A 22,658-nucleotide genomic window follows, 5' to 3' on the forward strand; every position below is an offset into this window, starting at 1 on the left:
CGCATGCTTGCTTGGTTCCGATTGTCAAACTATTTGCTTGCCAATGCAACGCATGCAACATGCAACGCTTGGGAACGCGATCGAATCGAACGACAAGCGCTCCCAAACATTGGAAAACATACGCAAACATCTGTCGCTGCCAGCCGTGCCAGTGGTCAGCCTTTGGTGCCAACTGCCAGCTGATCCTTGTCACTGTCTGTCAAAAGTGACAACTGACTTGCAACTGACAACTGACAAGGACAATAATTTTATCATATTGTTTTGCGGTTTAGTGGTTAGTTTCAGAAATCCTATTGCATTCACGAGAAAACGTATCGTAATTCGTAATTTAATAAAATTTATGAAATTCAGCAGTTCGTAGAATCACTTGGTGCCAGTTTATGTTAATTTCTTACAATATAAAGGCAGGAAAATTACTTTCATTGTGTGGCTGATATTACACAGTTTCGTCCAAGTTAAATAGAATATTAAATAAATAATGGAAGATCTAACGAACGTGTACCTCTCTCCTCTGCCGGATTCTCCGTACGTGAAGCCCTTTCGGTTTAATTACACGCAGAATGGCATGGAAAAGACTTGGGACCTCCTGGAGGTTCATGACAGTGTAGCAATTATAGTTTTCAATGTATCCAGGAATGTTATGGTGTTCGTGAAGCAATTTCGACCTGGTAAATTAATTTTATTGAGTTTCAAATTATTGACCATTTGAGCTAAACAAAAGCACTTGAATAAATTTAAGCAGCCTAGTAAAGGAGCATACCCGCTACAAACTGAAAGCCCCTAAATTAAATTTAGATTAGAAAATTAAATTGTGAAAAAGAAATTAATTTACAAAAAAAAGTTATGTTATGCATAAATTTTTTTGTTAACAGCAATTTACTACAACCGCATCCTTCCTCAAGACAGACTACAGAAACTGATAGACACGACTAAATACCCCGCAGCACTGGGAATAGCTCTAGAGATGTGCGCAGGCATCATAGACAAGGACAAGCCGGTAGAGGAAATAGCTAAAGAAGAGGTGCTGGAGGAGTGTGGGTATGATGTACCTCTGGAGAAATTACAGAGGATTACATCTTATAGGTGAGATTTTTAGGATTCTGTATCTAAAGAGATAAAAAGGAACTCTTATAGAATCACTTTGTTGTCTGTCAAGAGAATCAAAACTTATAGGATACTTCCTGTTAAGCTAGAATTATGGAAATTGGTAGGTAGTATAGCACATCTAAAAACCGTGAATTTGTAGTTACATCACAAAAAAATTACAAACATTATTTCTTGTATGATAGAACCCTTCATGTGTGAGTTTGACTCTGACCCAGTTTTTTAAGAAAGTGAGTAAATGTATTTATCAGGGTGTTTAGAGGTAAAATTTGTTAGTTGGTATGTAAAGGGTAATCTCTGAAACTAATAATATGATTTTGAAAATTATATTACCAATTTTTTTCTAAGTATAGTCTGCAATCAATTTAAGGGCTTTTAGCAATTTAGTTTTTAGTGTAGATTGTTAAAAGTAACCAGACTATATTATATACTAATTATAGACTATATATTGGAATCCTTTTAGTTTTAAGTTTACATAATTAATTATCACCTCTATATCATCTTTCAAATCTAACAAATCTGACAAACAAATGGTGTACAATTAGTACCTACTTTGAATAAATGATTTTGACTTTGACTATAGCTTTGGTTAACTGCAGGGCTGGAGTGGGGGTACAAGGTGCCTTACAGACACTGTTCTACTGTGAAGTAACTGATGACATGCTAACTGAGCAAGGTAATATTTTCACTTCATCATCATCATCTCAACCAATACTCAGCAAGGGTCCCCTGTCAGAATGAGAAGGGCTTAGGCCATAGTCCACTAAGTGCAGATTAGGAGACTTAGTCTTCACACACCTTTGAGAACATTATGGAGAACTCTCAGGCATGCAGGCCACATGATGTTTTTTTACCAATAAACCAAGTGACACATAATTGTTTAAAATGTACATAACTCCAAAAAGTAACAGGTGCATGCCCAGAATCGAACCCTGGACCACCTTAATAGGAATTCGAAGTCTTTACTTGCTATTACCATTTTCTTTTAAATTCATTTGTCATACTAAATCGCACCTATAGTACGCGACAGGTCGAGATGGCAATCGGGGTATGAGGCGGGGGGACGTCCCCGCACGTCACCCGCGCTATCTCATACGGAGTTAGCTTGGGGTCCCCACACCGATTGTTATCTCGACCTGACGCATACTATAAGTCATTATGCATAATATGTATATGTCCTTAGTTTGGTAAAGCCAAGCTTAAGCCAAAATGGTACTTGAAAATAATCTAAAATTGAATGTTAAAAAGTATTAGATATTATATTGCACTCAATGAGTTGATTATACTAATTTGCGCTAATGAATTAGTGTATGGTGAGTGATAAATATTGTGCTAGTTAATTTGCTATTAAGTTTCTTATCAGTATTATACTAATTACCTGCGAGTATGTAGAACTATGTAACATACCGCAATTAAACGTTAAAGTTGATGTATAATTGCTTTGTTCATCTTGAATGCAATCTCATATAATGACTGATGAATAAGTAGTTACTGTGCAATACGTGAAAATATATTTCCGATAGGCACTTCTAAGGGCAGCCGTTTCAGCATCCATAAACTTAAGTACCTTTAAGGCAAATAGGCATCTTGTAACTCCTTCTCTATCCACAGAGAGAAGTTAGTACAGTGTGCCTAGTGGGAGATTTTTAACCTATTCGATCGCGTAAAAGTTAACTGCGTTTTGTATGGAATTGAAACAGCGCCATCTTCTTGTCACTAAATGGCGCTGTTTCAATTCCATACAAAACGCAGTTAACTTTTACGCGATCGAATAGGTTAAAAATCTCCCACTAGGCACACAGGGCTCAGTAGTTAAACGCCAGGGGCAAAGGAGGCGCCAATATGCGCGCTAGCTCGTGCCCTAAATGAGGACATAACCACACACAAGGCGTCGGCATCCCATAGGGATGTCCAGTAATGCGGCGGTATCGTTGAGACGGCACAGTGGTATGCAAACTGCCTTATTACGGGTATTCTGGTTGCCAGCGAGTCCCACATACCCCCCCGGAAGCAGCGTGGTATCTACTCTGCTTCCGGGAGGGATGCGTAAAAGCATTTCCCAGCGATTAAAAAAAAAAGGGCTCTCTCTGGTATGTGTCAAGCAATCCCATACAAATTGCAAAGACAAAAAACTCAGTGAGCGTTAACCATTTTGAGTTACCAACCAATCACAAAACCTATGTTTTCAAATTGAATTTTGCATCATCACTTAAATTGTATCTGAATTAAAAACAAATGTAAATTAAAAAATTGTAACACCCCCGACAAGTGAAGGTTACAGTAATAACTAGGAAGGAGCTAATAACTTTCAAACGAGACCGATTTTCTTGGATTATAGCTAAGAACACTCTCGATCAAGCCACCTTTCAAACAGAAAAAATTAAATTAAAATCGGTTCATTAGTTTAGTAGCTACGATGCTAGACAGATACACAGAAACATACGTCAAACTTATAACACCCCTTTTTGGGTCGGGGGTTGAAAAATAGTAATTTTTTTATTCCAGGTGGCGGCGTAGACGACGAAATAATAGAGGTGGTAGAGAAATCGATTCCCGAAGTGGAGGAGATGGTGAGCTCTAGCGGCCCCATCCCTAGTCCGCCCAGCTGTCTGTTCGCGCTCATGTGGTTCCTGCACTACAAGGCCGACAAGTTCCGGAAGTAAACACTATACCTATAAAAAAATCTTCGATCAATAATGCACTATATAATGTACCTATGTCTCTATCCACGGAGAGAAGTTAGTATTACGTACGTTACGTATAGTCTGTTCACTAACATAGTTTCGCTATAAAAGATAACTAGAACAACAACCTGTGACAACAACAACAACGTCCATCCAGGACTTCGTCTGCGATGGCGTTTGCTGGCGCGCGTGCTGTGCTTGTTTGGAGTGTTTTTTTTTGTTAAGAGTGGTTGGTTTTTGTGTTAGTTGGTGTTTTTTGGTGGTGGAACTGACTGGGAAGCGCTCTAAAGGGGCGCCGCGCGTATGTCGGCGGGCGCCGGCGCAGACGGAGTCCATACTTGTATAAATTCAATAACTTGAAAATATCACAAACTTGACATTGGCTAATCAGAGTAAAGCCAGATTTAAAGAAAGAAAAAAAAAAAAAAAGATAACTATAGGGGTAACTTGCTATTAGGCATCATATTATCTGGTACAATGTTGATTGAAGTATAAAATTGGATTGGACGGTAGTCAGATAATATTATATGAATTGAAGAAGATTTTGTTATATAGCATAATATTTATTTAATATATCGCACCATTAGAATTTCCTAGAAACCTAATTCAAAATTTAAGGACTTCGAGTGTGAATGATAAAATGACTTTGGTTTCCATTTCCATCTACTTGTATAAGATATAGCGTATAAAAGACAAATTTTAGTCTTTCTATGCTACAAGGGGTCTCTATTTAATCATGAGTCAATAGTCATTCAAAGTCATTTTATCACTCAAATTCGAAATCCATTTTGGAATAGGTCTTTACAATTCTAAAGGTACGATATGTAGCTCATTTTATCTGTAAATAATAATTTTAATTAATTAAGTAGAAAATTTCTACTAATATGTACGTTTCTGGAACAATAAGCGGTTATCATTGTATAATAAGTGGTTTATACTTTCTCTTCTTATCTTATAATGGCTCATTGTTATATAAGTATTTTATTATAATAGTTTGTAATGTTATAGCGGAAACTGACGATACGAGAAGTTGTTTTATCATTATATTTATTTATTATATTTATTATTATTATATATTATACAAGCTGATGCCCGCGACTTCGTCTGCGTGGATTTACATTTTTCAAAATCCCGCGGGAACTATTTGATTTTCCGGGATAAAAAGTAGCCTGTGTTAATCCAGGGCATATTTTTTTTTTCTTTTATAAAAAGAATATTAGTCATTCTAATCATGACTAACATTCCCCTTTCCCCTCCAACTAAGCGTTAAGCTTGTGCTAGGAGAGGGTACGACAATAGTGCAACAGGTAGGGTTTCAACCTCCGACCTTTCGGTTTTCAGTCCGCTCCTAAAACCGTTGAGCTATTGAGGCTTAAATAATCTATCTCCATTCCAATTTCCATCCAAATCCGTTTAGCCGTTTTTGCGTGATTGAGTAACAAACATCCACACTTTGACATTTATAATATTACTAGCTGATTAGAATTATTTAATTCTATTGTCCTTATGTAATGGTATTCACGCATTTATTCTAAGCTAGCTTTTGCCTATGGCTACGCGCGTGTAAAAGGTTTATTTTTTACCCGACTGCGGCGAAGCCCAAACGGGGGTTGCGTGTTTGACTTGTATGTATGTCCATTCCTATGTCCGCTTGTAACTACTCAACGGCTCGACGGATTTTGATAAATGATACGTTATTAGATTCGTCTTGTTGGCGCGTGTATCACCGATGAGTACCATAAAATTCTTAAAAAAAAAGAAAATGGTGGATTTTATGCGTTTTAATTTGTGGGCTGAAAAAGGTTTTTTTGAAAACTTTTTAAATTACTTGTTTACTACTTCTAAAGGTTAGTTAAGAGTTAAGATTTAAGATGGCTTCTAGTTAAATTTGAATAAATAAATAAAAAGTACTATTAAAATCAAACATAGCTAATTTAGCCTACAATTGGTACTGATTCTGAGCACAACTAAATTTTAGAGTATTTGCATCCTCTTCATACTAATGTAATATGAAAAGGACAGATACAGTTTGACCGTTTTTAATTTAATTTAGAGCTGTCAAATCGCGTGACTATAGCTGTCAGTCTAAAAATTTAGTCTTTTAATGAAAAATTCATGTTCCGCCCTTTTTTAGCAATATTAAAAAGAAAAAGATGCAAATACTCTAAATTTAGTTTGGAGAAAGACAACAGAATCGGCGCCATTGTATGATAGAAGAGATCACTGCCTTTACTACCCATGTGAATACTTTACTAGCAAATGTATGAACTGTGTAGTGATTATTTTAGCAATGAATTAAAATTAATTATTTTATTACAATAATTGATTTTGGTATTTTGAGTTGGTTACGAACTACTGTTCATGGTGCAGGGTTGTATATTGTAAACACAACGTGGCTAAAGCTACGGTTTCTTAGCAAAGCGTTTTTATTCTCACAAAATCTACTCTCCATTTGTGTATCATTTTGCACCGCTATTGAAAAAAAACTTGCTAAAACTTTCAGCATTATAAAGCAGACACTCATGCAAATGGCGGCCGCTATTTGACGTTACCGGTGGAACACCGTATGTCACGTTGAGCATTCTACTCACGACTGCGGCAGGGCCGATTTAGGGTGAAAATAAAAGTGTAAATTAAATATTTATAACACCCCCGACAAGTGAAGGTTACAGTAACTAGAAAAGAGCTGATAACTTTCAAACGGATGAACCGATTTTCTTGGATTATAGCTAAGAACACTCTCGATCAAGCCACCTTTCAAACAAAAAAAACCAAATTAAAATCGGTTCATTAGTTTAGGAGCTACGATGCCACAGACAGATACACAGACACACAGATACACACGTCAAACTCATAACGCCCCTCTTTTTGGGTCGGGGGCTTAAAAAGTGGGGAGCATCCTAGATTGCCTCCTAAGCATATCGTGTGTAGCATCATAGTAGGTCGGATTCGGATCCTAGATCGGCCGACAGGAGCAGACATGAATCCGATATGATACTGAGTGGCAGATCCATGAGCACCAATCTAGATTGCTCCAAACTAGCTGCCTCCTGCCTGTCTAAATCAGCCCTGCCGCAGTGTCGTGAGTAGAATGCTTCAGTTTACTTAAAAAGTAGCTTTGGATTGCTTATGCACTATAATATAATAAGTATATATTGAGGTTCTGTCGATAGATTTCTATTTAATACGAACTGTGATTTTTGCCTTGTTTATTAAAGCACGGGAAGTAATTTTTAGTTTTTTTTTCCTAACTCCTCTTTTCTAGATACCTTCAACCGTTGTCTAGATGTTCCCGGTACGTAACTTAGAACGAGAATAATATTCACAGCCAATAGGCTACAAGTTCTTTTTTTTTTTTTTTTTGTTGACGCTGGGGAATGCATTTACGCATCCCCCCCCGGAGGGAGGGTATGTGGGACTCACCGGCCGAAGGGCCTGCGAAGACAAGGTACTACTGTCCGCGGAGGGCAAAAGCTACAGAATAGAATAGAATAAAAAAAACTTTATTGCACACAAAAACCATGAAAAGGGACACAACACAATATAACTAAACAGCTATGTAATTAAAGTTTAAAATTCTTTCACACTGAGAGTGCTCGCGGCGTTGCTGCCGTTCCGGTGTGTATCGGCCTTTATGTGATACAGTTGAATGTTCATCAATCTTTGTCTTCCGCGGCTAATAGTCCGTCGGCTCCGCACAGATGTTCTAGTTCACGAAGACCGTTTGCCTACGTTTGTGTGCGTGGCGCTCAGTTCGCCCGCAACGCGGTTTACGTTACGCACACAAATGCATTAACAGGGCTCTCTCCGTCACTTACTTCATACAATCGTAGCGCCAATTTCATTTGAATATTAAGCAACCAAAGTCTATGAAATTTTGCAGACGTATTCTAGAAACTAATATCTGTGCTTGTGGTGTTTTAGATTTTTCTAAAAATATGTAGTTTTAAAATTACAGGGGTTCAAAGATTTGTATGCGAATTTTTAAGACCGCGTAACTTTGAAACCGGATATTTTAACGGAAATCTGGAAAACCACAGGCATAGTTAGTTCCCGAAACGTTTCTACAAAATTCCATTGAGTATGATTGGTTAGTATTCCAATGAGAGACGAACTACGTTTGTGTGGAGCGAGTGACGGAGAGAGCCCTCGCTTATCGGTACACTCACTGCTACAACCAAGGCTGAGCGCTCATCGCGAAATAGAACATCTATAACAGGATGAGGGTGACAGCGGCATTCAGACCACGTTGAATAGAATGATCTTGACTGCTACCTGCTACCCTCCCGCAAACCGCGCCCTACCTCACGAGCCCTCTCAGTGAAACCGTATACCCATAGTACGCGACAGGTCGACATGGCAATCGGGGTGGGGACGCCCCGCCTCATACCTCGATTGCCATGTCGACCTGTCGTGAACTATGTATGTGCTATCTATAGAATAGAATAGATTTTTATTCAAATATACTTTTATAAGTGCTTTTGAATCGTCAAATAATAATTTACCACTGGTTTGGAATGCCGTTCCTACCGAGAAGATCCAGCAGTATTACTATAAAAGTAGTCTTATGAGAAAATTAAAACAGTTTTTTGGAGGAAATATATTTATTTATCATTAAAATTAAAACAAACAACTAGTGTATCCTCGTGAGGTCTTCTACGATCTTCGCCAAGTCTTCCACCGTCGCGTCTCGCTTCATGCCTTCGCCGTCGTCGATCTGATAACAATATTTTTAGACATTAGAATCTTATGCATGAGAATTATGATCGATAATAATCGTGTGTTAAGTATTTTTTAATGTCCCGGCCTTATTGACGGCCATCAACGTGATGTTCAAGGGCGTTTCCCGTTAAACGTAGATGTAGCCACGGTCAACGTACAACGGCTTTCACAACGCCGTTTGGCGTTAGACGATTTTAACCCCAATTCAATTGACATAAGACGGCCACTCAATTTAACGCGTTGATTATCGCGATAATTATGGCGTTGTTGGGCATTGACGTTAACCTTAATGTAGCCGCACATAACAGATCACAGCAAGTGTGTTGAATATTTTAAATCAGATCATGAAGGGAACAACAAGTGGTTAACTGTTTTTAACAAGTGTGTTGTGACTGGCTAAAAAACCAGGCCTGCTGGCAAGTGATGATGCAGCCTAAGATGGAGCGCGCTTGCCTAGAAGATGATTCACTCTTGACTTAAATGTACCCATTATTATCAAAAGTGGAGAGGAAAACGGATGTAATGGAATCTCACCTGTAGCCCCTGCACAGTTTCCTGTTGCATTTCTCGGGAGAGGTCCAGAAAGCTCTCGATGAGGTCTCCGTCGATAAAGCCTTCCGCTGGCTCCGTCTTCACATCAGTGTTGAAGGAACGCCAGAAGGAGTGCGGTATCTTGCCCACAGACTTGATTGTGTGTGTTAGCCTCTCCTCCAGTTGGTGCAGGAAGTCGAATAGTTCGGGTGTCAGTTGGACGACTAGACCTGAGAAATATAGAATAGAATAGATCTTTATTCAAGTAAACTTTTACAAGTGCTTTAATAAATAATCTACCACTGGTTCGGAATGACGTTCCTACCGAGAAGAACCAGCAAGATACTCGGCGGTTGCCCTTTATAATCAGCATTAATTACACTTTAAGTTCAATCTCCACATGTCAAGCATGTCTCTAAGCTGCTTTACGTTGCTTTGTAGTGCCAGCACAGTTAACTCAGAAACGTCAATCCTTCGTACTAAGTAGAACAAATCTGTCACTCCAATGCGTGGCAGCATACGCTCGTGGGCTATGTCTGCCTCAACTGCCCTGCCCTGCAAAACCTGTGCTGCTCTGTGCTATGCCATTTGCGTCGCTGCATACTCTTAGGTTGAAGCGCACTTTGACTTTGCTTAAGTTTAAGTTAAAATGAGACAGATTTATGCCAGCGGTACAACGCTGTCTCGTTTTAACAGTGTTCTTAGTCTGAGCAAAGTCAAAGTGCGTTCTATAGATCTCAGCCTTAGTCTTATAGTAACTATTAGTCCCAGGTCAGATCAAAAAAGTAACAGGTTTTTCTAACTTTAAGGAGGAGCATACTCACAGATGGCGCCAGTGACGGTGGCCAGTAGCACGGGCCTGGCGACGGGCGCGGCGGTGTCCGCCAGCTGCGCGACGAGCGCGCCGCGCCGCATCACGTTCACCATGTCCCCCACGTGGAACTGACCCATGTATCCCATTTGTTGTCGCTCCTCGTCCGTCGTCGCCGCACTGACGGACAAACATTAACATTAGAATAGAATAGATTTTATTCAAATGAACTTTTATAAGTGCTTTTCAATCGTCAAAATAATTTACCACTGGTTCGGAATGCCATTCCTACCGAGAAGAACCAGCAAAAAACTCTGCGGTTGCTCTTTTCAATTGTTCAATTTACATTAATATTCCATACTATACAAGCAATTGCAGCGCGGGGCATTGCTGGAACCAGTCAAATCCATGCTTCTTTACTATTAACCACATCTTCTAAAGGACAGGTGAAAAGTTTTTGGGGATATTAGATCTCCTTGCCTTACACCTCTACATATAGGAATCGGATTCGTTTGTTGGTCTTGGACTTGGCATATACATTATCTTAAATATATAAAAGGAAAAGGTGACCGACTGATCTATCCACGCACAGCTCAAACTACTGGACGGATTGGGCTGAAATTTACCATGCAGGTAGCTACTATGACGTAGACATCCGCTCAGAAAGGTTTTTGAAAAATCAACCCCTAAGGGAGTAAAATAGGGGTTCGAATTTGTGTAGCTCACGCGGACGAAGTCGCGGGCATAAGCTATTTAATATATAACCCAATATTTCTCTTCATTCAGAATATTTATGTCCTTTAATCTATTACACTCTACTTTACATGGTATAATAACAATACAATTCGTTTCAGAGTACCACAACATTATCTCAGACAAAGGATATCAATTTGCGGACCATAAAATGACTGATGGATATATTGAAATACTAATTTTATTGCTTACCTGTCCTTCTGACAAACGAATAAATTAAAGCTATTCTCGGCGCCGAGGAAAGTGTCGTCGTCTAGAATTTCGACAGCTGTCATCCAGTTAGGACTGTAGTCCCGCGCTATTTCTTCGAAACTACCCTCCATCTGCCAAATTATTGACGATTAAAATTAAGTTTTGATTAGTAAGCCAAAGGAAAATCAGTAAGGGAATAAATAATACAACCAAAGTCGATTTTTTTGTACAAGATACCTCTATACTAATTTATGACTGCGAAATTTTGATGAAGTTTGGCAGTTAGATAGCCTGCATCTCCCAGACGGCCAAAATGTTCCCAGGAAATCAAAGAATTTTCACGGAATTAAAAAAAATATAAATCCAACCATACGAAGTCGTGGGTATCGGCTGGTATTAACAGTAAATAAAACCTATGCACGGCGAAGCACATAGTCCTTCGAACCGGACAGTTCTCACCTGTTTGTATTGCAATAGTGACAGAGACCTCATGAGATCGCCGACTAGAATGAAGTCACCCTTCACTTTGAGGTATAGAGCTACAATGTTGTTAAAATGACTACATTCTAACCGCAACTCTTTTTCTGACGTCCATTCGAATAATCTTACCTGTCAAAGAAAGTTTTTGTTTTAATATTTCACAAAATAAGCTAGGTATTTTATAATTTTAAATTCGGTATACCCAAAACAATTATAACGGATAATGAAACACAATTCACGTCAAGTTAAACCCAAAACTTACAGTACTGTTTATAGATGCTAGCAGCTTGCCATTGAATTCAACGAGCGTGTAACAACCACCTTTTATTTCTTTTTCTGCTACCGGCGTTAACTTGCCTTCTGACCAGTGGAACAAGAGGATTCTGCCCTGCAAAAACATTTTCATTACTAGAAAGTTTTGATTATACATAGTTTTAACCTAAAAAAATATTGGAGGCGTAGCAATCTGTCGGTCAAATTCAGCTGAAATAACATATGATCGTTACTTCTGTGCCGAAAAGATCTAAGCGCTTTCAAGCAAACTGTCAAGTCATATCTAAAGAAGTTTTACTTCAGTAATTTTTTCAAAGAAAAAGAACTAACTTCAAACATGTCCAGCAGTGGGATTAATTTAATTTAAAACGGGACGGCGTCCACTATATTCGTGGACCTCGCGGACCGCACATATCAGACTATTCAAGTTAGTGTAGTTTCAACTTTACCTGCTTGGGCTCAGACTCTTCAGGGTTAATGATGGCAGTTCCAACCGCGTAATAGTGGTTGGGGTCTTCAGCCAGTCGACATGACACTAACGCCATCGCGAACTCGCAGGGTTGTAGCTGATGCGCGTGGAGAACTGAAATAACAAATTTAAGATGTTGAGTATGACATCATGGTGATCAACCCATCGTCGGCTCACTACAGAGCACGAGTCTTCTCTTAGAACGAGAAGGGTTTTGGTGGAGGTCTACCACGCTGGCTTAGTGCGGATTGCAAACTTCGCACACCTTTGAGAATATTATGGAGAACTGTCAGGCATGCAGGTGTATAGTCTGCCAAACCACACTAGGAAAACGTGTTAGACTGAGCCTTCCATTCTGAGAGGATATGCACACTCAGAAGTGAGCTAGCGATGGGTTGGTTATGGTGATGATGACCATACTTTCACTATGAAAGTATGGTGTCATGTCGTGAACACCATTAATGGTATCAAAATGCATTAATCATTGTATGGCAAAGACTATTCGAAACCGATATATTTGCTATCCAGGACCAGGAATCTTAAGTATTATCACGACAGATGAGGATGCTACCTTCGAACGTGTGCTGGTCTATGATGAGCAGGTTATGCACCTCCAGGTCGGCGGCTGGCGGCGCGTGTTTGGTGCTGGTGGGCGCGGTGCCACTGGAGCTGGCTGCGGATGTAGAGGCGCTGGGTCTGACCGCCAATGCTGTACTGCCTCCAGGGGTTACGTCTAATTTGTCTACTCGCATGGTTATCACACCAAATGTCTGTAATGGGAGATATTGAAACAGTTAAAATGATCTGCGAAATTATCTCGATTGCATGTATTTAATTTTTTTTTAAGTGGATTCAAGAGGTTTTAATAAGTCATAGGCCTTTTTACTGGCAGATCAATGATAAGTAAGCACTGAGCTATTTCAACTGGGGTAAGCAGTGCTTTTATGACTCTATGACCTGCACGCAACTGCTCACAGCGGCCTCGCAGTCTCAACCGCGACGCACTGCATGAGCTGAGTCCGCATGAAAAAGGACCCCGGATTGGTTCAAAACTAGTCCGGCTTAACTGAATACATGAATATAGCTGTAACAACCTATACTTATAAAATACAAATTGACCAGAAAAAATGCTGAAATGTGAAAAAAAAAGTAAAGTTACAGTACCTGTGAGGCCTCCTGGTACGCTATCCTGCGCGGCGACTCCCCCAGGTGCACCGTGCGAATGTGTAGCTTCTGAATCTCGTCGATGGTGCCGATGGTCACCGTGTTGACCGTAGCCAGCGCTAAACTGGGAAAAAGGACAACTTTATTGGTTTGAATTTATACACACGGTGTTAGGTATAGGAAAGACATTCTGAACCAGTGGTAGATGCTTTTGACAATTCAAAAGTACATTAAGGTGCATGAGACGGGTCTGCCCGCGAAATTCAAATTTAATTTGGTTTTTCGCAATTTGTACAACTAATATTGATGATTTTAGATTCTAGACTTTATTCACAACAGTATAAGCAAGGCAAAAGGGCCGACAGGAGAGCACTGACATTAGGTTTGACATTGACAGTTATGACTACAGATAATTAATACTATGTAACAAAAAAAAAGTCAAATAAAAACTCACCTGTCCGGGTAAGCCTGCGCGTTGAGTGAGCACATGTGTGTGACCTCCTTAAGGTTGACGTTAGAGAACACAAGCTTGTGGTTGGACGAGAAGATCACCGTGGGCCGGTCCGAGCACGCGAATATGTTCGTCGTCGACAGCGATCTGACAAAGGATTTTTTTTATTTTACAGCGAAGTTAATATTCAATGTATGTGTAATCTTTCGATAAGTTATGAAGCAACGTCGTTATTTGTCAAACAACCTGTGAAATGCGAGTCAGACTTGCAAACGGAGAGTTCTGTACCATCATACAAAAAATAACACTTTTTTGGTTGCTCTGTCTGACAGACAGACAGATGGATAGATGGACGGACGGACAGCGAAGGCTTAGTAATAGGAAACACTCCTTGATCACATAGAGGAACTCCAAGCATAGCTCTCTTCATCGCCTGCTGAGTGCCTGCAGATAATCCTGAAATAAAGAAGCAACCCTCAAAACTCTACTCACCTGAAACTCCTCAACACTGTGGGCTGTGTGCCGAGCGTCACCTTCTTCTTATTGCTCAGCACCCCGGTCTCCTGGTCTACCGTGAAGTAGAACATGGACCCGTCTCCAAGCGCACACAGCAAATAGCAAACTCCCTCCAATACACAGATTAGCAGAGATCGGGGGATGATTTCTGAGAACAATAATTACTGGTATTATTGGTATTGTATTCAAAACAAAAAAAAAAGTAACCTATACAATTTACCTGGATAAATATATTCATATTCAGAAAGCTAGCTATCTCCTGTACCTTTGTCAGAATCGGTTAAAGAGGTGGACCTTTAAAAATCACGTTGGAACTCTTCTATTTTCCGAGATAATGCCTATGCCCGTCCTCGGGGTGCAAACCATTTCTGTGCCTCATCAAAATAGGTTTAACGGATTGGCCGTGAAAGCTAGCAGTCTAATTTTTAAAAAGTGGGCGCAATTTTAAAATTCCTTGCTATTGCACCAAATCGATATCTGGGGTTTCCCCTGGTCCAAGCAGGCTATTCCCTCCTCCATGCTCCTCACTGGTGACGATCAGTACACTAACTCACCACCGCACAGCTTCTCGGTGTGCAAGGGTCTGAGGTCTGGCAGCCGCAGCACCCGCAGCGAAATGTCGTTCCATAGTCCTACGCCCAAGAGCGCGTCTTCGTCCCCTGGCCCAAGGTCCAAGCAAGCCACTTCTTCCTCCATACACACCTCACTGTGAGGATAAGAAAGTTCCACATTATCCGACCCAGGAAACAGATGACCATTTTTGAACATTTTCCTCCATTATGAAAGTGCATAGAGCTCCAAGATCATTGGTCAAGAAAAATACGAAACGTCATAAATGTGGAACTGGAGTACCTCAAAGGCCCTCAAAAGTAATAGAGGCATACTCTCGAAACTTAAAATGTTCAAACTTTGGGCGGTTTGGTAAGGTTTTGTATAATAGGATAGGTTTGTAGGTTAAATAGAATTGTATATAGATACAATTGTAAGATAAGACAGGCTGACATACAGAAATATAAAAGCTTGTAAATGAAAGATTAAACAAAAAAGCTAAGGAGTCAAGTCACAATACACTCACGCCAGCAGCGTGAGCTCGCGGCGGCCGATGGCCACGAGGTAGATGCGCGGGCCGGCCGCGGCCACGGCGCGCGTGGCCGAGCACGCCACGACGGACACGCCGCTCATGGCCCACGTGGCCGCCAGCTCCCACGCGCCGCCGTCGCGCGCTATCAGCCGGATACCCTCATCTGTCACCTGCAATTATACGTCAACCGTGACAATGGATGCATACTTCCGAACCGTTTTGTAACGCTAAGACAACGTCATCATCTATGAAACAGAAAACCATTAAGCTAGTTTTACAGCTGATCGCGATCAGCGATCGGGCGATCCGTACGGGAGATCCGTACGGATCGCCCGTAGTACGGAAGACCCGTACGGGTAGCGCCCGCAGAGCTCTGAAACGAGTGTAGAATACGGTACGTTGTACGGACTCTACCCGGAACGTGTCCCGTACTGAATCCGCGTCGCTGTGAGCCCGTACGGAAGGCCCGCACGGGTCTCCCGGACAGCTATGAAACCAGCCTTAGTTCCGCATGCCTGGACTACGGTGACTGCCAGCCACGAAGCTCTGCAGGAACCTTCGGGAGATGATCTGGAGCCATCTCCCAACCTACAAGATGTCACACTATATGTATATGTACGATATGTACTACAATTTTTTTTTATTTGCATGGCGGCCATTTCAAATTTTTATTTTTTGTTGTAGCAGCAATAGACATTCTGTGACAACTCTCTAGTCTCTACCTTCAGTTCACGAAATACAGCCCGCTGATAGACGAACGGACGGACGGATTGGCGCTCTTCGAGTTCGGCCGAAGTCAGAACCCATACTTGGTACAGATAGCTTGCATCCCGAAGCCTTTGTTTTAGTGCCGAAAAACAAATAGTTCCGATGGGATTTCTAAAAACCAAATCCACGCAAAGTCGCGGGCATCGTCTATTATTTTATAAACATATCACTTACTTGTATTAACTGATCATGGCAGACATTTCCCGTGAAGAACGTCTGTCGATCTGAAACGAACCCTCGGATGTCCGTTTCTTCCACTTCTTCCCCGTTCAGGGTTAATACTCTGGTGAAGAAATACTGATATTTTAAATTCTGAATACCATCATCATCATCATCAGCTCAACCCAACCGGGCTACTTAAAGAACACGAGTCTCCTCTCAAAATTGCCGAATTTCTTGCTGGTACTTCTCAGTAGGAAAGGCATTCCGAACCAGTAGCCTATATACATAAAAGGAAAAGCTGACTGACTGACTGATCTATGAACGCACAGCTCAAACTACCGAAGATTTCTGGTCTATTCTATTCTTACGAGAAGAGTTTACGCAATAATCCACTACACTCCCCCGCACCGGGTAAGCGCGGGGGCTGTGCGGGTGTGCGGGGGGTCCCCACCCGGTTGCTATCACGACCTGTCGCATACTATACATAGTTTCAAGTTTCAACTTGTCAACCATTCGTTGGAAAATCCTCACCTCGTTTGCCCGACGAAGGCTAGCACAAGCGTGTCGTGGTACTGCGAGTCGGGCGCCAGGGTGAGAGCCCACATGCCCTTGATCCCGGGCAGGTCGATCAGCGCTTGTTCCTGGATGCCAATTCCATTGCGGATGATCCGGAGGGAACCCATTTTGAAGGCACCTGCATGAAATTCACGGAAGTTACACACGATATTCTAAAACATGTAGATTTAAAACACTATTAAAAATCGGTCAATGCAAAGCGTGTAAAACTCAAGCCCACCTACGACACGGCATTGATCCCAGAGCATCTATCTACGCAACGTTCGTTGACCTCTATCGTCAGTCATGTTTTCTTTGCAATACATCGCGTACTTTAAAAAAAGAACAGGATTGTTTTTTAGTTTTTTGTGTTCTGATAAGACATCAGTAAGAATCAGTAATGTCACCTGTATTAGTTCTTGTTAGCGTAATTACACCCTGTATATCTAGCAGCGCATTGTGGAACGACCTCCAATCCGCTGGACTGACGACCTTAAGATGTAGCAGGAAGTGGGTGAATGAGGAAGATGGAAGATTGTGTGTGGTGACACGCTCTTGGGAAGGCCTAGGCCCAGCAGTGGACACAAACAGGCTGATTGATTGATATCCAGCAGTGGACTAACACACTTTTGTACCCACTGACCTGAGCAAGTGATAAGCTGATTCTGTCCTTGTCGCTCCAAATCCACAACGCACATATCCAAAATTGGCGCTAGGCTGGTGAAGGTCTCCATAGGCTGCACGTACTGGCACGCCTCGTCCCTGGTCGCTGACAGTCGTACCAAGGCCGAATCCCCCAGCCGCGACCCGATGAACACTACGCCGTTGTCGAGGTACGTCATGCACTCTGGTATTGGGATGTCACCTGAAAACATTCAATAAAGGTCAATAATTTTTTTAATTGAAAATGTTATAATAGAACTTAAAGGTAGCCCGCGTGGAATGGAGCCAATAATACTGGCTGCATGCCCGCACTGGACAGCCAGGCTGATCCTTTGCGCAAAAAATGAGGCTTTTAAGGAACACCCCTGGACAGTTCCTCATTGATATGGGTGTCGTATTCGCTATTTATTGGGGTGCTGATTAAGAATTTTGGTTATTTATTGGGGTGCTGATATGAATTTTTTTTGAAAAAAAATTTAATGCATCAATTTTTAGAACTCACTCGTCATATTTGCTGTGTCAACTGTCATGTCAAAAGTAGGATTTACCCTTAGATTAAGCACTAAAATCGTACTTCTGACATGACACTTGACAGATAGACCAAAAATTGCGAACGAGTTCTCAAAATGTATGCATTGTCTTACCAAGGAATTCCACCTTAAGGTCCTTGACAGCCTGAGTGCCGTCCATTTTCTCCTGCAACTCTAGCAGCAACATAAATAGTCGCCCGGCTATATCGCCCAGCAAGTATCGTAGCCCGCGCCCATCCACTCGGCAATAGCAGCTTATTGGAGTCAACTGAACCAAAATAATTTCCATTGTGTACAATTAGCATGATGATATAAGTTATCTCTTATGATGATGATATAAGTTTTAGGCAGTTTATAATTTTACCTTTATCTGTGGAGGCGCAACTGCCACATAGCTTTGCCCGTCGTGATACACTATTGACTCTTGGCCGATCACAATTGCACCACCTAAAAACATTAGTAAACTTTGTACTTTAGACTGCATCATCACTTACCAGTAAGTTTGCAGTCAAGGGTTAACTTGTATCTGAATAATAAAAAATAATAAATACTAACAGTTTCATCGAACTGAGGTTGAAATCTATAGTTAAAAATACTAGGCAAAGAGGTTAAAAGAAATGTCTTACCTAAAGGACTGGGCACAGGGATCAGTATAGACGCCTCTGTTTCCACATTGTCCTGTTTCCATGGTATCTTTATAAATTCTTTATCTCTTAAATTTATTTCATGTGTCTGAAAGAGAAAAATGTTTTATGGGAATTTTCCACACACCCTTCTCAAGAGTGGCAAAGTGGCCAGCAAAATGTAGGGTAGTAGGCCCAACTAGGCAGGAAAACACTAAGTCAAAGAAGATGTTCCACATGCCCATATTTTGCATTTGGGGGGATTTGGTCACCATATTGTTCAATCCAGGGGATAAGGGCTCTATATGCAATTATGGCCTTTTTAATATAAGTATTATATTTTTCAACCCAAGTATTTGCTTTAACCTTTAGTCAAAGTCAAACCATTTATTCAACATAGGTACTATTGTACTCTCTTTGATAAATAATCAGTTGTTGGATTTGTAGGACAATACAGTGTGATTAATTACATAAACTTGAAATTGTAGTGGTTTGCCACATTCACAAGCAGATGTCGTTTCTAAACTCAATCAATCAACAACGCTCGATACACAAACCCCAGCCTGATAACTCACGACCCACGGCCTAGATGGCAGCACGGGTAGCTTAGTTGGAAACTCAAGGAGAAACACGCAACTTTCAATCGCATTGACAGAGCGTTTATCAAATTGCACTATATATAGAAGAGTCAACGTAACCGTCGGCCCAGCTGGCGCTACCGAGCACAACACCGCTCGGTGGGAAATTTCCCTATTGGTACGGTTGAGCACACTGACACACAGCTCCCGTACAAACTAAAGCAACAATTTTTTTTAATTAACAAGTTGGGTGTTTTCATCATCATCGTCAACCGATAGACGCCCACAGCTGGACATAGGTCTCTCGTAGGGACTTCCACATGCCCTGCTCTTACGCCGCCTAGATTTAGCGGCTCTCTGCAATTCATTTTGTCGTCTGTACCCCTAGTAGGAGGTATTTCAATGCTGCTGTACCCAGTGTGAGGTCCAGCACCTTGGTATATTGGCCTCCATATATTTCTTTAGACCCCCATAAATACCTCTGTCAACACGAATATTGCAAGGTCATAACAATCCTGTGACTTCAGTCAAAATTTGATGGACTCGTTAGTCATCAATCTGGCCTAACTTACTTACCTTTATATGTCTTCCATTGAGATCTTGATGAATTAAAATTAATGTGGGATTCGAACAGCCGTGCAGAAATTCCAAATCATAAACATTTAATTCTTCCAACCTACAAGGAATAAAAAAAAATGTTTATTAGTTTCAAGTAACACATGTTATAATATGTAAAAGGAGAAACTGACTGACTGATATCAACATACAGCTGAATTTGCCCCTCCCTCTATTTTATAAACACTGAGAAATAATTTACTTTTGACATAAGCAAATACAATATTGTATTTACTTGGAACAGTATTTACTTTAGGAGCTAGTCTCGAGCATAGTATTTAAAATTGTAGAGTAGCACTTTTAGGTTGTTAATTTAAAATTCATTTTCCATTGTTATTTAGCAAACATTAAACAGAAAACGATGCAGATAGTCTAAACTTAGTTTAGGTAAAGACATAAGAATCGACACCAATGTTTTATTTTTGAAATATTCACCTTAAACTTGCAGCTTTAAGCTCCGTAGAATCCTTATCCAAGGGTATAATTTTGAACAGCCCATCATACAACCTCAAGCCAATAACCCTCGCCTGTGGGTCGATCACAGCCAGTATACCATTCTCTGAGGGCTTGCCGATCCTGTCTGCTACGTTGCCATGGGCTCGGGTGACCACCTCCAGCTCCCCGTTTGTGCCTGTCCTCCATTCTAGTATCATTGCGTTGTAGCGGGCAGTCAGTATGAACACTAAATCTTTTTTCTCATACTGAAATATATTTGTAGTATATTAGTGTTTTTAAACAATTTTCTATCTATAATGATAAACTAATAACTTAATAAGCCAATGAAACTTACAAATAAAAAAAAAACAGAAATAGATTCTTTTTTCAAATAAACTTTTAAAAAATACACTTTTACAATAAATAATAATGAAGGAAAATTGCTACAAACAAGGAGAAATCAAATGCAAAGAAAACTAAAAGTTAAAACAAAAACAATATGAAATCAATATTATAAAATCATACAAATAATTTGAGTAATATTATTGGTGGTGACCTATGGAGCTGAAACGTGGACACTGACAGTTGGCCTCGTCCACAAACTAAACTTCACTCAGCGTGCTATGGAGCGAGCTATGTTCTGTATTACTCTCAGGGATAAAATCCGCAATGAGGAAATTCACAGAAGAACAAAAGCAACCGACATAGCTCAAAGGATTAGCAAGCTGAAGTGGCAATGGGCAGGCCATGTCTGTCGCAGAACCGATGGCTGTTGGTGCAGACGTGTTTTGAGAGGAGACCGCGTAACGGTAAGCACAGTGTGGGACGACCTCCAGTCCACTGGACCGGTGACCTGAAGAAAGTGGCAGGGAGCAGGTGGATGAGGAAGGCGGAGGACCATGTTTAGTGGCGCGCTCTTGGAAAGGCCTATGTCCAGCAGTGGACGCTTACAGGCTGATGGAATGGAAAAATATTATTGGTAGTAACTTGGTTGTATACAACAATAGGTAGCTAGTAATTTCAAATTCAAAACATGCCAAACTGTCTATGGATGGTGCTTGTAACAAATTTTTTTTCTTTGCATTAAAAATACCACATAATGTAACATTCAGAAACACAGTTCGTCCTGTGTTTATTATTATAGTAATTAGTGACCCATTGGAATTTTCATTTAGCATTTTCCTTGCTTGTGTGTTTTGCACAGCTGCAACATTAATTGTGATCATGTCTTTGAATTCTTCGCTATGCCTAAGATTCTATTTTTAAACCACTCACTTTGGTGGTTCAAACTTAAAATATTTCAGAATCCAATACAAACACTAGCACCAAATAACACTTTGCAGCCTTGCATAACAAATAACTATTACTTTTTGAAACTTACTGGAGGCCTAAATAGTTTCATCTTAGCCACTCTGCCATACAGCCCCACCTCCTTCATAGGTCGGAGTCCCTCTGGAGTCACCAGGTACATCTCCAGGCGAGACACCTTTGCAACCAGAAGGTTCAGGTCGGTTGGTGATGTGAAATTCCCTGTTGATTATAACCATCACCATATATAAAATATACAAGGCTCCAACAATACATGTCCACATGCTATTATTTTCTTATTAAAAGACATGAAATAACTTGAAACTTTATCAATAGTTTGGGCAACTCCTATTTTTTTCTTTTAAGCCACCATATTATTTTGTTTAGTGAGTTATATTTTTTTCTATCTTATGAAAATTGTATTTTAAAGAATTTGAAAAAAGAAAAGTTTTAGCACATGATAGTGCCCATATCTAAGGGGGTTTTTAGGCGCTGAAAGGAAGCGGCTTTGTAAAGTGGGTGTGCAAATTGCCGCATTTTAGATTTTTTATAATTAAAAAAAGGCGCCGACCGTGGCCAGCGCCTCTACTCATAAACCTACGCGAAGAATGTAACAGGATTGTGTCTAATATAATTATATAAGCCTAAACTGCATTGCACTGTATTGCAATGGATAACCTCTTAAAGCTAAATTAATCTTAACTATCATAAATCGTAACAAGCCCATGAAAAAAGGCCTCAAATGAGTTTTCAGTCGAGTGAGCTTACAGCAAACTCGATACATATACAAGCGGGTAAAACTTTAAAAGCCTTTTTCGATAAATAACAATGGATTTCTAATTCTATATTTACCTGTTATACATGCTGTAACTGCAGTCGGTTTTTGTGCCGTAACAACGTAATGAAAAGCCATGCTGAGAACCTATTTTAATAACACAAAATATAATACAATAAAATGATGCTTTATAATTATGAAGTGTATTTATAATAATAATAATTAAAATAAAATAAGTATGATCCAGGATCCACCAGCTTTTTTTGTTTAATTTTCACCACAGATTATCAGTTTTTTAATTTTTTAATTCACATTCCACAGATAAAAATTATAATCTTTGGTGGTTTAAAGTGTTGTAAGTAAGAAAATTAGCTCGTCCCTAAAAAAATTGTAAATTAATTATCAACCAATCATA

At 40.3% G+C, this 22,658-nt stretch overlaps 2 protein-coding genes across 2 annotated transcripts; one reads left to right on the top strand and one right to left on the bottom strand.

Moving 5' to 3' along the window:
* The first annotated feature begins 228 nt into the window (after positions 1 to 228).
* Positions 229 to 3,903, top strand: LOC123874879 (uridine diphosphate glucose pyrophosphatase NUDT14-like). Its single transcript, XM_045920424.1, has 4 exons — positions 229 to 668; positions 873 to 1,083; positions 1,704 to 1,780; positions 3,610 to 3,903. Exons 1-4 carry the CDS (start codon positions 479 to 481, stop codon positions 3,765 to 3,767), a joined length of 636 nt encoding a protein of 211 aa, XP_045776380.1. The 5' UTR covers positions 229 to 478; the 3' UTR covers positions 3,768 to 3,903.
* A 4,470-nt stretch (positions 3,904 to 8,373) lies between these two features.
* On the bottom strand, positions 8,374 to 22,520 carry LOC123874728 (DNA damage-binding protein 1). Its single transcript, XM_045920210.1, has 23 exons — positions 22,321 to 22,520; positions 21,542 to 21,690; positions 20,161 to 20,426; positions 19,687 to 19,786; positions 18,536 to 18,641; positions 18,274 to 18,356; positions 18,024 to 18,177; positions 17,360 to 17,581; positions 16,693 to 16,855; positions 16,174 to 16,282; positions 15,226 to 15,401; positions 14,705 to 14,856; positions 14,127 to 14,298; positions 13,638 to 13,781; positions 13,184 to 13,307; positions 12,591 to 12,789; positions 12,000 to 12,133; positions 11,540 to 11,665; positions 11,257 to 11,406; positions 10,798 to 10,928; positions 9,866 to 10,032; positions 9,045 to 9,271; positions 8,374 to 8,505 (listed from the first exon to the last, which is right to left on the bottom strand). Exons 1-23 carry the CDS (start codon positions 22,379 to 22,381, stop codon positions 8,422 to 8,424), a joined length of 3,399 nt encoding a protein of 1,132 aa, XP_045776166.1. The 5' UTR covers positions 22,382 to 22,520; the 3' UTR covers positions 8,374 to 8,421.
* Between the last annotated feature and the right edge of the window lie 138 nt (positions 22,521 to 22,658).

The sequence above is a fragment of the Maniola jurtina genome, chromosome 19 (assembly GCF_905333055.1).
Source record: "Maniola jurtina chromosome 19, ilManJurt1.1, whole genome shotgun sequence".
NCBI lineage: Eukaryota > Metazoa > Arthropoda > Insecta > Lepidoptera > Nymphalidae > Maniola > Maniola jurtina.